The 12,460-nt window shown below is 41.7% G+C and overlaps 1 protein-coding gene across 23 annotated transcripts in view; it reads right to left on the bottom strand.

Moving 5' to 3' along the window:
• Window positions 1-12,460, bottom strand: part of KIF25 (kinesin family member 25) — a 67,387-nt gene that overhangs the window by 25,075 nt on the left and 29,852 nt on the right. For all 23 annotated transcript variants that reach the window (XR_012094981.1, XR_012094980.1, XR_012094979.1 and 20 more), the window contains one exon: window positions 28-95. Coding sequence is in view for 12 of the 23 variants with exons in the window: in XM_073022265.1 (XP_072878366.1) it covers window positions 28-95 (68 nt within the window). In the remaining 11 variants the exon portion in view is untranslated. The remainder of the gene's footprint in view (window positions 1-27; window positions 96-12,460) is intronic.

Genomic DNA, 12,460 nt, shown 5'->3' on the forward strand with positions numbered 1-12,460 from the left:
TTATATGACACCTTGAAAAGCACTTACCTTTCAAAATGATACGTCTTATTAATCAGAGGGTGGCCAGGACGATCACATTTCACCAGAACTGTTTCCTGAGAGAAAAGAGTAAAACAATGTCGTAAGACTTTGTGGGCTGCGTTAATTAAACACAAGCCCCACCAACCCCAGCGTGCCGCCTGTTTTTGTAAACAACAAAGTTTGCCTGGAACACAGCCCCACACTTTGTTTACATGCTGTGTACTGCTGCTTCTTCCTCAAGGGCAAAGTTGGATGATTGAGTTGGAGACCACATGGCCTTCAAAGATGAAAATATTAACTCCCTGACCCTTTCCTGAAAAGGTTTGCCAACCCCATAAAGAGAAAAGAAAGTCGCATCTATTGAGGAATGCACAACAGAGCTCCTCAATCTGCCCTAGGCTGAGGGTTCAACACCCGAATTACCGACTCTAAGGGCCTTTGATAGTTTGCAGGAGAGATAAGGTTTTCAAATGGCTAAAGAAATCACATCTCAGACATCATTATATTCCATTGTAACCCATGGAACTAACATGTCTGTTTCAAAAACAAATCTCGATCTTGCGGGACTGTATTCTTAAATTATAACCTGTGTAACGGAAGCAAAGGCATTTTTCAGCAAGAAATCTGAAATTAGTTTAGTTTCACTTAAGCAAAGAAAAGATGAACCTGGATTGGTTCCACTTCTTTTTTTTTTTTTTGAGACGGAGTCTCACGCTGTCGCCCAGGCTGGAGTGCAGTGGCTGGATCTCAGCTCACTGCAAGCTCCGCCTCCCGGGTTTATGCCATTCTCCTGCCTCAGCCTCCCCAGTAGCTGGGACTACAGGCACCTGCCACCTCGCTAGTTTTTTTGTATTTTTTAGTAGAGACGGGGTTTCACCGTGTTAGCCAGGATGGTCTGGATCTCCTGACCTCGTGATCCGCCCATCTCGGCCTCCCAAAGTGCTGGGATTACAGGCTTGAGCCACCGTGCCCAGCCTGGATTGGTTCCACTTCTAAAACAAAATATGTATTCATGAAAAAGCAGCGGTAACAGGAAGAATGAAAACCACAACTCAGTGGCAAATAACCCGGAGGCACTGGATTTTTTCTAACAGTGTTTAGCGGATGCTAGGATGATACCTCCACACCGTCTTCTTAGTAGTGTGTGTGTCTGTGTGTGTGTGCACGTGTACCTGCAATAACATGTCAAAGAAGTGGCCTATTTTGTAAAGACAAAAGCTGTGAGATTCAACAGCTGTTTGTGGTGGTTGTTGCTGTTTGTTATTTGCTTGCTGCTGGATGGGCGGTGGTGGGCAGCTGCTGGAGTCTTGTTGCGTCTGGATTCTGTGAGGTCTCCGACGTGAAATGCTGATGTAATCAAATAGTGAACCTTTCCTGTCCTGCCAGAGGTGAAAGGCTGCAGGAATCCCTGGCATGCATCTGGGTGAGGCAGCTCAGGAAGCAATGATTGAACACCAGCCTCAGCCCTGTGCTGCCTGGGGACAGGGCCTCGGCTGTGCCTTGGAGGCAGCCTTGGGTTGCTCACTGCCCCAAGCCCGCTGCTATTGTCCTGTGTAATGAAACAGCGCCCTGGCTATCCCCCTAACTGGCCTCTGCCTCCAGTCCAGCACCTCTCCCATCTGTCCTTTATGTTGTTGCTGTAGAAATCTTTCTCAAATGCAAATTAGAAAAGAAGAAAGCAGATGAAAGAAAGTTAAGAGGGAGGGAGTGGGTGACACAGAATGCCACCTGTTGCCGAGAGGTGGCCTGAGTCCTTATTTCAAACTCTTGATTGGACTTGGTAGACGGGGAGGTCACTTGCTACCATGATGTGTATCCAGTTTCCTGGGATGACTTTTGGGAAAGCGGGTGGAGATACAAGCTTGACCGCAGTGACTCTGGCAATGCCGGGAGGAGCAGCCGGTGGCTGGGGGCAGTCCGTGGCCTCTAATGCATCACAGAAGCGACCACCAGGATGCAGAGCTTGCCGGCACGGCTTTCACAGAAGAAGCTTATGTCTCTACTGAGTATTTACTGGGCAGTTATTGTGTACCAGAAACTGTTTCAGAACCTGCATGTTCTTACATGATAATGTCACATCCCCTATGTCAGAAGCAGCTCTTCAGTTCCTTTCACACTCAAAACACCAAAGCAAAACTCCGACACCCAACAGGATCAAGCCCCTGGCCTCGCCGTAAGAACAGACCTCCCAGTCCCTAATCCAACCACCAGCCTTTCTCGTGGCATATTTTCATTTTTCTTCTGTCCACTTAGGGTATACTGTTCCTTTGGTACTATGCCAGAATGTAATCCTAGTGCTCCAGTATGAACTGCATGGGAACACACACACCCCAAAGTGTTTTACTGCTGTCTTCAAATGTCCAAGTTTTAACCATAAAGAAAAGCAAATGAAAAACGCAAAGGTCTACAATGTCTGACCCGAAAGCTCAAGGGACACCATACAAGAAACATGCAAAGCCATAAAAACAAGCCTGAGTCCAAAAAGTCCCCCACGCGACTTAGAGCTCCATTCCACAGCGTGATCATTCGATCTTAAACATCCAAAATTATTCCACAGCGAAGTTTAATTTTTCCAAACAGCTTCAATGCTTTCCTGTCTGTCCAAAAACCCTTCCCACTCCTGATACTAAATACCCTTAATCTCACAAGAAGGATTCATTTCTCTTGGCTTTTTAAACAATTTTGTCTTATCCAAATTTTCAAGCTCTTGACAGCATCCTTCTTTTCAAGATAGGATTGCCCATCTGGAGCCACTTCCCTGAAGAGGCCTGCACACACCCGCAGGGGGGACGCATGGCCCCTGCCTCAGGAATCACAAGGTTCCCATGAAATAACCTGTGAAAGCACCTGGCTCAGAGGCAATGATCTCTAAAAGCTGTTTTTCCTTACATTTACCTGCTGTAGCATCCAGTTTTTGATTTATATCCAATTTCCTAGGATAACTTTAAAAGCACTTAGGGCATAAAATTCTTTGTCATCAAATGTTAGAGCTAAAAGTACATTTAATTCACCCTCTCCATTTTAAAGAAGGAAACCTGAGAGGAAGAGGAGACCGGTGAATGACATGCAGACAGAGTCAGGGACTCTCCCAGAGGCAGACACAAAACAGCCAGGAGGGAGGGACTGCACATCAACGCGCTCTGTGCAAGCCAAGGCTGCCTGCTGCGGGTATCAACAGTCCTGTGGATGGCAGTTCAAGGCCCGGTGAACCCGAGTTAAAAAAGAACAAGTAATGTATTAAGGACCATACAGTCTCTGACCATTAAAAATTTTGTCTCAGGTGTATCACATCTATCAATCCTGCCAAGCACCACCACAAAAACATGCTTTACATTGGCTTCATGTAACTAAATAAGTGTCATTTGATACATAGGCTCTGTCGACTGTATTCAGACATTCAAGTCAGTAACTGGCAAACTTAACAATAAGGGAGAATCACGGATGAACAAAGACAGTTCAGCAAGAACTAGATACAAAGCCAGAAATCTGTTCTCCCATGTCTGATTATCAACTGAGTGGATATAAATTAAATCAAAAATGAAAATAAACAGCCTTTAAGACAGCCGCCAGGAACTCGGGCAGTAGCCAGATTCTCCATCTGAGATCGACTTTATTAACAGATTGAATCCAAACGATGAAACGCTGAATTAGATTGCAAATGGACATGAAGTGCCGTGTTACACGTCCAGTACAAACTCAAACTCTGTTTAGACTTTTGGAAATAAAAACATAATGTGGGAGCCAGGAGATACAGGGTCACAGAATGGATGATTTGCTTTCTCAGCAGATTTGATGGCACAAAGCCCTCTAGCGAGCAGGCCTATCAAATTAAAAAGCAACATCTTGGATTCTGATTTAAAAAAAAAAAACAAAAAACAAAACCATAATCCAAAATGCCCCAATAAAATGTTATTTTATTTTGACGGGTAAGATGGAAAACTTCAAATATCTGAATCTGAAGATTCGGTGGAACTTTGGCAGGAACGGGAGAGGCCTGCCAAGAGAATGAATAAAGTAACAAGGAACAGTAGTTAATAATCATAATAAGCCTTCCCCAGGGGCTGGGGCCAGGCCTCAGCCTCAGTATGCATTTCCTCACTGAAAAACTCCTTCAGGTTAACCAGGACACTCGCAGACTGAGGGAAGTGTAGAAAGGCAATTACTAAACCACAAACACTAGGGTGTGTTCACTTATAAAAGAAGGAGATTGACAAGGGGAGGGGATTGATAAGGTCCCAGGGCTCCTGTTAAAAGATCAAAGTCCTGATCATGAGGATTTAATCTGTCTCCTTTTGTTTGACTCAAGCATACTGGTGCTTAAGGCATCAAGTGAGATAAAATATATATATATTTGCATGGTGGAAGCAAAGTCAGCAAGACGCTGACCAGAGAGAGCTGGTGCTCAGCTCCCTCCGCCCAAGAAAGGACCAAGGCAATGACTACACAGCTAAGCTCTGACTGTGTGGAAGGAAGAGAGCTGAGATCTGGCGGAGTGCGCAGTGCATCATGGGAGTGGAGAGACACCTGTGTTGATTGGAAGTCCAGGAGGACAGAGTGGAGGCAGCAGGCTTCTGCAGCCCCATCTCCCCTGTCTGGGCCAGATCTGTCTGGAGTCACAAGGGACTTCCCGTTGCAGGGAAAAGGGAAGCAGCAGATCCCCACCAGCTCCCGTCACCACAGAAAACATCTACAGTCCTTACACCAGGGGAATCCTGCAGTCCTCGCAAGCCCTGAGCCATCTGGGAGCTGCAGGAAGTTCATGGCGCAGCTCCATAGCCCCAGATTAGGAGCACAAGGTGTGCACTGCTCACTCCCCAGCCATCCCTGTGAGCCAAGCTGCTGCAGCACAGCCCCATCTTGAGACCAGAGCCACCTCTGGAGCATACCCTGCTCTGGGGAACAGAAACCATGGCCATTCTCCAGCCTTGGAGCTCTATCTTCATGACGCCAAGCCCTCATGTGTGGCTGAACATCACAACCCCAGCTGCATGGAGCCTGGGCTCAGGATTGGCTGTGACTCTGGCCTTGCACAGCAGGGAAATCAACCCCCATCGCTGCCCTACCAGCTGGAGGAGTAGTCTGGCAGTCCCACCCACAGCAACCCTATGGAGGAGTAGTCTGGCAGTCCCACCCACAGCAACCCTACCCTTGAGTTAGCTAAGCTGCTGTTCACCCCTTCCCTAAGCAGGAGAGGCCCCTGAGCCTCCTAGTGGCTAATACACCTCCAGGCCAGAGGAGGGGCTGTGCACCTGTGCTCAGGACGTGAGAAATAGCCCCACAGTACCCCAGCACCCTACAGACTTGCCCTTGACCTGCCCAATAAGAGGCTGAGAAATAGCCCCATGGGCCACCATCAGTAGGCATATCCCCAAGCCAGCCATGCAGCCTTGCACTTGTACCCCAGACCCAAGAAACAGCTGTACAGTTCACCCCTGGCAGATACACCTCAGGCCAGCTGAGCAGCCATGTGCCCTTGTCCCAGGTCTGAGAAGCAGCCCTGTGGGCAACCCCTGGCAAACACACCCTCAGGCCAGCCAAGCAGCCATGCAGCTGTGGCCCAGACATGGGAAACAGCCCCTTGAATTGGTCCTAGCAGACACACCCCAGCTGAGCAGTCTTGTATCTGTGTCCTGAGTCAGAGAAACCACCCTACAGGTCACTCCTGGCAGGCACACTCCCAGGCCAGCTAAGCAACAGTATGCCCATGTTTCTGGCCAGAGGAACAGCCATGGGGCTCCAACTCCAATGAGCCAAACCCCATGTTGGATGACCTACTGTGTGCGTATGTGTATCCCCAACCTGAGATATAGCCTGAGAGCCTACCCTTGGAAAAGCCGCATCACTGTTAACACAGACTCCCTCACTGTAGGCCACTGAGAAACTCATAAATACCACTAGTGTGTATGACAGCTGAAGGAACTACATGCAGACTACATTACTGTGTGCCCCTAGAACCACACACCCTAAGTCTTTCCTCATGAAACCTACTCCATAAAATTGGAAGAGACAATTTTTTCACCAGATGTATAGGAGTCAATGTTAGGGACACAGCAACCATGAAAAAGCAGGGAAATATGTAACCTCCAAAGGGAAGCAATCCTCTAGTAACAGATCCCAATCATAAGGAAATATATGAAATACCAGAAAAAGAATTCAAAATAACAATCTTAAGGAAACTCACTGAGAAACAAGAAAATACAATTCAATGAACATAGGAAAACAATTCATAATTTGAATGAAAAATACCATAAAGAGACAGAATTATAAAAAAGAATCAAATCTTAGAGCTGAAGAATTCAATGAAATATATGATATAATAGAGAAATAAAAAATAAAATAGAGAGCTTCAACAACAGACTAGACCAAATAGGAGGGAAAAAATTCTAAACCTGAAGACAGGTCTTTTGAAATAACACAGGCAGACAGAGGGAAAGAGAGAGAATAAAACAATGAAGAAAGCTCACAGGATTTATGGACAGCTTTAAGTGAATCAATATTTGTATTATGGGCATTCCAGAAAGAGGAAGAGAAAAGCTGAGGAAAACACATTTAATAAAAATATAGCAGAAAACTTCCCAAGTCTTGTGAGAGAAATGGACATCTAGGTCCAGGAAGCTCAAAGAACCCCCAGGCAGGTCCTCTCCAAGGCACATTGTAGTAAAATTGTCAAAAGTCAAAGACAAACAAATAATTTTATAAGCAGCAAGAGAAAAGCATTAAGTCACATATAAGTCCATTAAACCAACAGTGGATTTCTCAGCAAAGACTTTGCAGTCCAGGAGAGAATGGGATAATATAGTCAAAGTACTGACTGACAGAAAAAAATAATTCAGCCGATAATATTAGACCCAGCAAAGCTATCCTTCAGAAATGAAGGAAAAATAAAATCTTTCACAGACAAGTAAAAACAAAAAGAATTCATTACCACAAGACAGGACTTACAAGAAATACTCAAGGGTGTTTTACATCTGGAAGTGAAAAGACAATAACCACCATCATAAAAAATACAAAACTATAAAACTCACTTGTACAGCCAATGCAAAAAGAAGAAACCAAAAGGAATCAGACTCACTACAGAAAACCACCTAAATGCAAAAAATAAGGAGAGGAAGTAAGAAACAAAGGATATACAAAACAATCAAAAAATAGTCAATAAAATGACAAGAGTAAGTCCTCACCTATTAATAATAACCTTGAATGTAAACAAATTAAATTCCCACTTAAAAGATGTAGACTGCCTGAACAGATTAAAGAACAAGACCCAACTATATGCTGTCTACAAGAAACTCACCTCACCTCACTTGTAAAGAGACATATAAACTGAAAGTGAAGGGATAGAAAAAAATATTCCAAGCAAAGAAAAACCAAAAGCAATCAGGAGTAGCCTTACTTATGTAAGATAAAACAGACTTCAAGTTAAAAGCCGTGAAAAGAGGATAGGAGGAACACTACACCATAAGGGATCAATTCAGCAAGCGAATATGACAATTGTAAATACATTTTCACCCATATATATATAAAGCAAATATTATTAGATCTAAAGGGTAAGATTGGCCCCAATACAATAATCACTGAGGACTTCAACACCCCTCTCTCAGCATTGGATAGATCATCTACATGTAAAATCAACAAAGCAACATTGGATTTAAACTGCACCATAAACCAAATGAACCTAGCAGACACTTACAGAACATTTCACTCAACAGCTACAGAATACATTTTTTCATCAGCAAATGGAACATTCTTCAGGATTGGCCACATGTTAGGACACAAAACAAGTCTCAACAATTTTTTTCAATCAAAATCACGTCTAGTACCTTATTCGACCATAACAGAATAAAAGTACACATCAATAACAAGAGGAATATTTGAAAACATACAAATACATGGAAATCAAGCAACATGCTCCTTAATGACCAATGGATGAAGGGGGAAATTAAGAATGAAACTTTAAAATTCTCTGAAACAAATTAAAATAGAAATATATCATACCAAAACCTGTGGGACACAGCAAAAGTAGTATTAAGAAGCAAGTCTGTAGCAATAAATGCCTACATTAAAAAACTAGAAAGATTTCAAATAAATGACATTATGATGTACCTCAAGGAATTACAAAAGCAAGAACAAATCAAACCCAAAATTAATAGAAGAAAACAAATAAAGATTAGAACCACGATAAAAGAAATTGATACAAAAAATACAGAAGATCAATGAAAACAAGTTAATTTTTAAAATAGATAAACAAATCAACAAATCATTAGCCAGACTAACAGAAAAAAGAAGGAAGACCCAAATAAAATCAGAAACAAAAAAAGAGATGTCACAACGTCTACCACAAAAATACAAAGGATCATCTGAACTACTAAAAACAATCATATGCCAATAAATTCAAAAACCTACAAGAAACAGATAAATTCCTGGATACATACAATCTACCAAGATTGAACAAAAAAGAAAGAAAAAATCTGAACAGACCAATAACAAGTAATGAGATTGAATCAGTAATAAAGTCTTCTAACGAAGAAAAGTCTAGGACCAGAAGATTTCACTACTAAATTCGACCAAGCCTTTAAAGAAGAATTAATATCAATTCTTCTGAAACTATTACAAAAAAACTGAAGCAGAGGGAATTCTTCCTAACTCATTCTACAAGGCCAGCATAACCCTGATACTAAAACCAGACAATGACAAAACAATAACAAAAAACTATAGGCCAACATTCCTGATGAACATAGTTATAAAAATCCTCAGCAAAATACTAGCAAATTGATTGAACAGCACATCAAAAAGATAATACATCATGATGAAGTGGGATTTATTCCAAAATGCGAGAATGGTTCAAAATATGCAAATCTATAAACAAACTGGGTCACATCTATAGAATGAAGGACAAAAATCATATGATCTTCTCCAAAGATGCAGAAAAAGCTTGTCAAAATATTCAACATCCTTTCATGATTAAAAAAAAAAAAAAAACCTCTTAATAAAACTAGGTATAGAAAAAAACAACCTCAACATAATTAAGACCACAAGTAACAAGCCCACAGCTAATATCCTAACATCTTTCAGCTTTTTCTTTAAGGACTGGAATAAGACAAGGATGCCAAGTCTCACTCCTCTTATCAACATAGTATTGGAAGTCCTAGTCTTAGCAATTAGACAAGAGAAAGAAATAAAGAGCATCCAAATCATAAAAAAGGAAGTCAAATTGTTCCTCCTTGAAGATAACATGATCTGATATACAGAAAATCCTAAAGACTCTACCAAAAATCTCTCAGAACTGATCAAAAAATTCAGTAAAGTTGCAAGATACAAAATTAATATGAAAAAATCAGTATTGTTGCTACATATGAACAATGAACTAAATGAAAAATAAATTTAAAAGGCACTCCCATTTATATACAATAGCTGCCAAAAATTTAAAATACCTAGGAATAAATTTAACCAAGGAGGTGAAAAACCTCTAAAAGGGTAATTACAAAACACTAATGAAAGAAACTGAAGAGGATGCAAACAAATGGAAAGATATCTCAGGCTCAAGAATTGGAAGAATTAAAATTGTTAAAATGACAATATAACCCAAAGCAATCTAGAGATTCAATGCAATCCTTATCAAAGTACCAATGACATTTTTCACAGAAACTGAAAAAATTGTAAAATTTGTATGGAACCACAAAAGATTCCAAATGGCCAAAGAAATGCTGAGAAAAAAAGAACAAAGCTGGAGAAATAACATTACCTGCTCTCAAAATATACTACAAAGCTATAGTAACCAAAATAGCATGGTACTGGCATAAAAACAAACACATAGACCAGTGGAACAGAACAGAGAACCCAGAAATTAACCAACATATCTATAGCCAACAGATTTTTTAACAAAGATGTCAGCAACACTCATTGAGGAAAGGATGGTCTCTTCAATAAATGGTACTAAGAAAACTGGAAATCCATATACAGAAGAATGAAACTAGACTCCCACCTCTTACACTATACAGAGGTCAACTCAAAATGGATCAAAGACCTAAATGTGAGGCCCAAAGTGATTAAACTACTGGAAGAAAACATAGAAGAAATGCTTCAGGAAAAGTTTCATGGGAATCTTTTTTGGCTTCAAGGAAGAAATTCCTTCATAAGGTAGGCCAAATCCATACAGTATTCCTTCATAAGGTAGGCCAAATCCATACAGTAAACTAAAGAGAATGTTCTGTTGAAGGAAAGAACAACAAATCCATGAAGTTCCCTCTCAGGCCATTTAAAATAAGAGGCCTATGAGCCCACAGAAATCCAAGCTATGACTGACCACAAGTGGGAGACGTGATCTGAGAGACCAATAGACGCTTCTTCATCAACCAAGATGGACCCTAAGGTTAAGGAAGTAAAAGGCACCTATGAGTCAGGGGTTCAGGGCTTGGCTGCCTGACAGCGTCCTAAATTCCTATGGCTACAAGAAAAACCACACTCTTGCTAAACTCCCTAACAACAGGAGCCATCAGGAAAATCCCTAACTCTGATTTACAACCCAGACCACTGCAACCCTGATTAGGCAGAGGATCAGCCTTGCACAATTCTTTCCTGAGAAGCAGCTGCAGACCTCCAGCTATTTTCGACCAGCTTATACAGACTGTGCACAAACTCTGTGTCCTACAGTTCACCTTTTAACAGAGAGAGCTGGAGACTGTCTCTTCTCAGTTTGCAAACTGATACCACCGATAAAATCCCCCTTTCTACTCTTTAGCCATCCTGGGAGTCATTACCATTGACTGTGGTAATCATTTTACTCATTGTATGTTTTGTTTTTGCTTTTGTTTTTGTTCTGAGATGCAGTCTCATTCTTGCTGCCCAGGCTGGCGTGCAATGACGCAATCTCAGCTCACTGCAGCCTCTGCCTCCCAGATTCAAGCGATCTCCTACCTCAGCCTCCCAAGTAGCTGGGACTACAGGCGCCCACCACCACACCCAGCTAATTTTTTGTATTTTTAGTAGAGATGGGGTTTCACCATGTTGGCCAGGCTGGTGCCGAACTCCTGGCCTCAGGTGATCCATCTGCCTCGGCCTCCCACAGTGCTAGAATTATAGGTGTGAGCCACTGCGCCCGGCCTTCATTGTAAAATTGATTACCATATGTGTCATCCAAAGATGGATGGTAATCATATACATCTGTATATAAAATTATCTTGTAGATGTTGAATGTATACAATTTTTGTTGATTTTACCTAAATAAAGCTGAATCAATCAATGAATCAATCAATCAATCCATCAATAATACTTTAAAATAAAGAATTGTAAAAGTTTTTCTTTCCAGGGACATAGTAAGAGCAATTTTAAAGTATGGCTATAACAATTTTCTTGGCCTCTTTAAAAAATACAAGGCTATCAATCCACTAACTAAAACTACCTTTTAAAAAAGAGTTTTAAAGTTTACTATATGTAACCATCATCAGACTGATTCAGGTGACACGCCTTGTAGAACCTCAAACGAGACGTATGGTAATCAACGTGACACAAAATCATCTTCAAAATGGCCATCGTGTCCTACATGACCTGAGACTTTCATGCTAAATTCAAAATTATCAATGTTAGTGAAATGGTTAGCATTTCATGTGCTTTCTAAATTCATCTTGTGATCACCATAATAAGCAGAATGAAGGAGAGGCCCAGCATTTTTTTTTTAACTGTTCTCACTGGGGACTTTTTAACATACGCAGAAATGGGGGAAACAGCACGACACGTCCTCAGGTGCAATCATCCGGCACCACAAGTGCTGAACATCCGGCCAATCTTATTTTACAGATATTCCTGCACAATCCACCTCCCTTTCTTAGGCATACTTTACATTCAAAACCAGACAATAGATCGTTTTATCGCTAAGTATTACAGGCTGCATTTTTAAATGATAAGAACACTTTTAAAGCACAATTTGCCCGGTGTGGTGGCTCAGGTCTACAATCTTAGCACTTTGGGAGGAAAAGGCAGGAGGATCACATGAGCCAGGAGTTCAAGACTAGCCTGGGCAACATAGTGAGACCTCCCATCTCTAAAAAAAAAAAAAGACATTCTACAATACAATCACCATGCCATTCATCACACTTTATAAAATTAAGGTCACATGGAGAATGGCAGAACACGTCACCCCAAAATATGCCACTTAGGCATCAGGATTATCTTTACTTAAAGGCTCCTGAGAAGCAGGAGGCTCACGCAGAGCACTCTGGCTTCCCCTCTTCCTCCTGCGCTGAAGGCAGGATCTGACCCTCCCGTGAGAGCCGCCCTCGCTGGGCCAGGAGCAAAGCATGTTCTTGTCGGTAGCTGGGGTCTGTGATGGTTAATACTGAGTGTCCACTTGATCAGCGGATTAAAGAATACAAAGTATTGATCTTGGGTGTGTCTGTGAGGCTGTTGCCAAAGGAAATTAACATTTGAGTCAGTGGGCTGGGAAAGG

Source organism: Chlorocebus sabaeus, chromosome 13 (assembly GCF_047675955.1).
Source record: "Chlorocebus sabaeus isolate Y175 chromosome 13, mChlSab1.0.hap1, whole genome shotgun sequence".
NCBI lineage: Eukaryota > Metazoa > Chordata > Mammalia > Primates > Cercopithecidae > Chlorocebus > Chlorocebus sabaeus.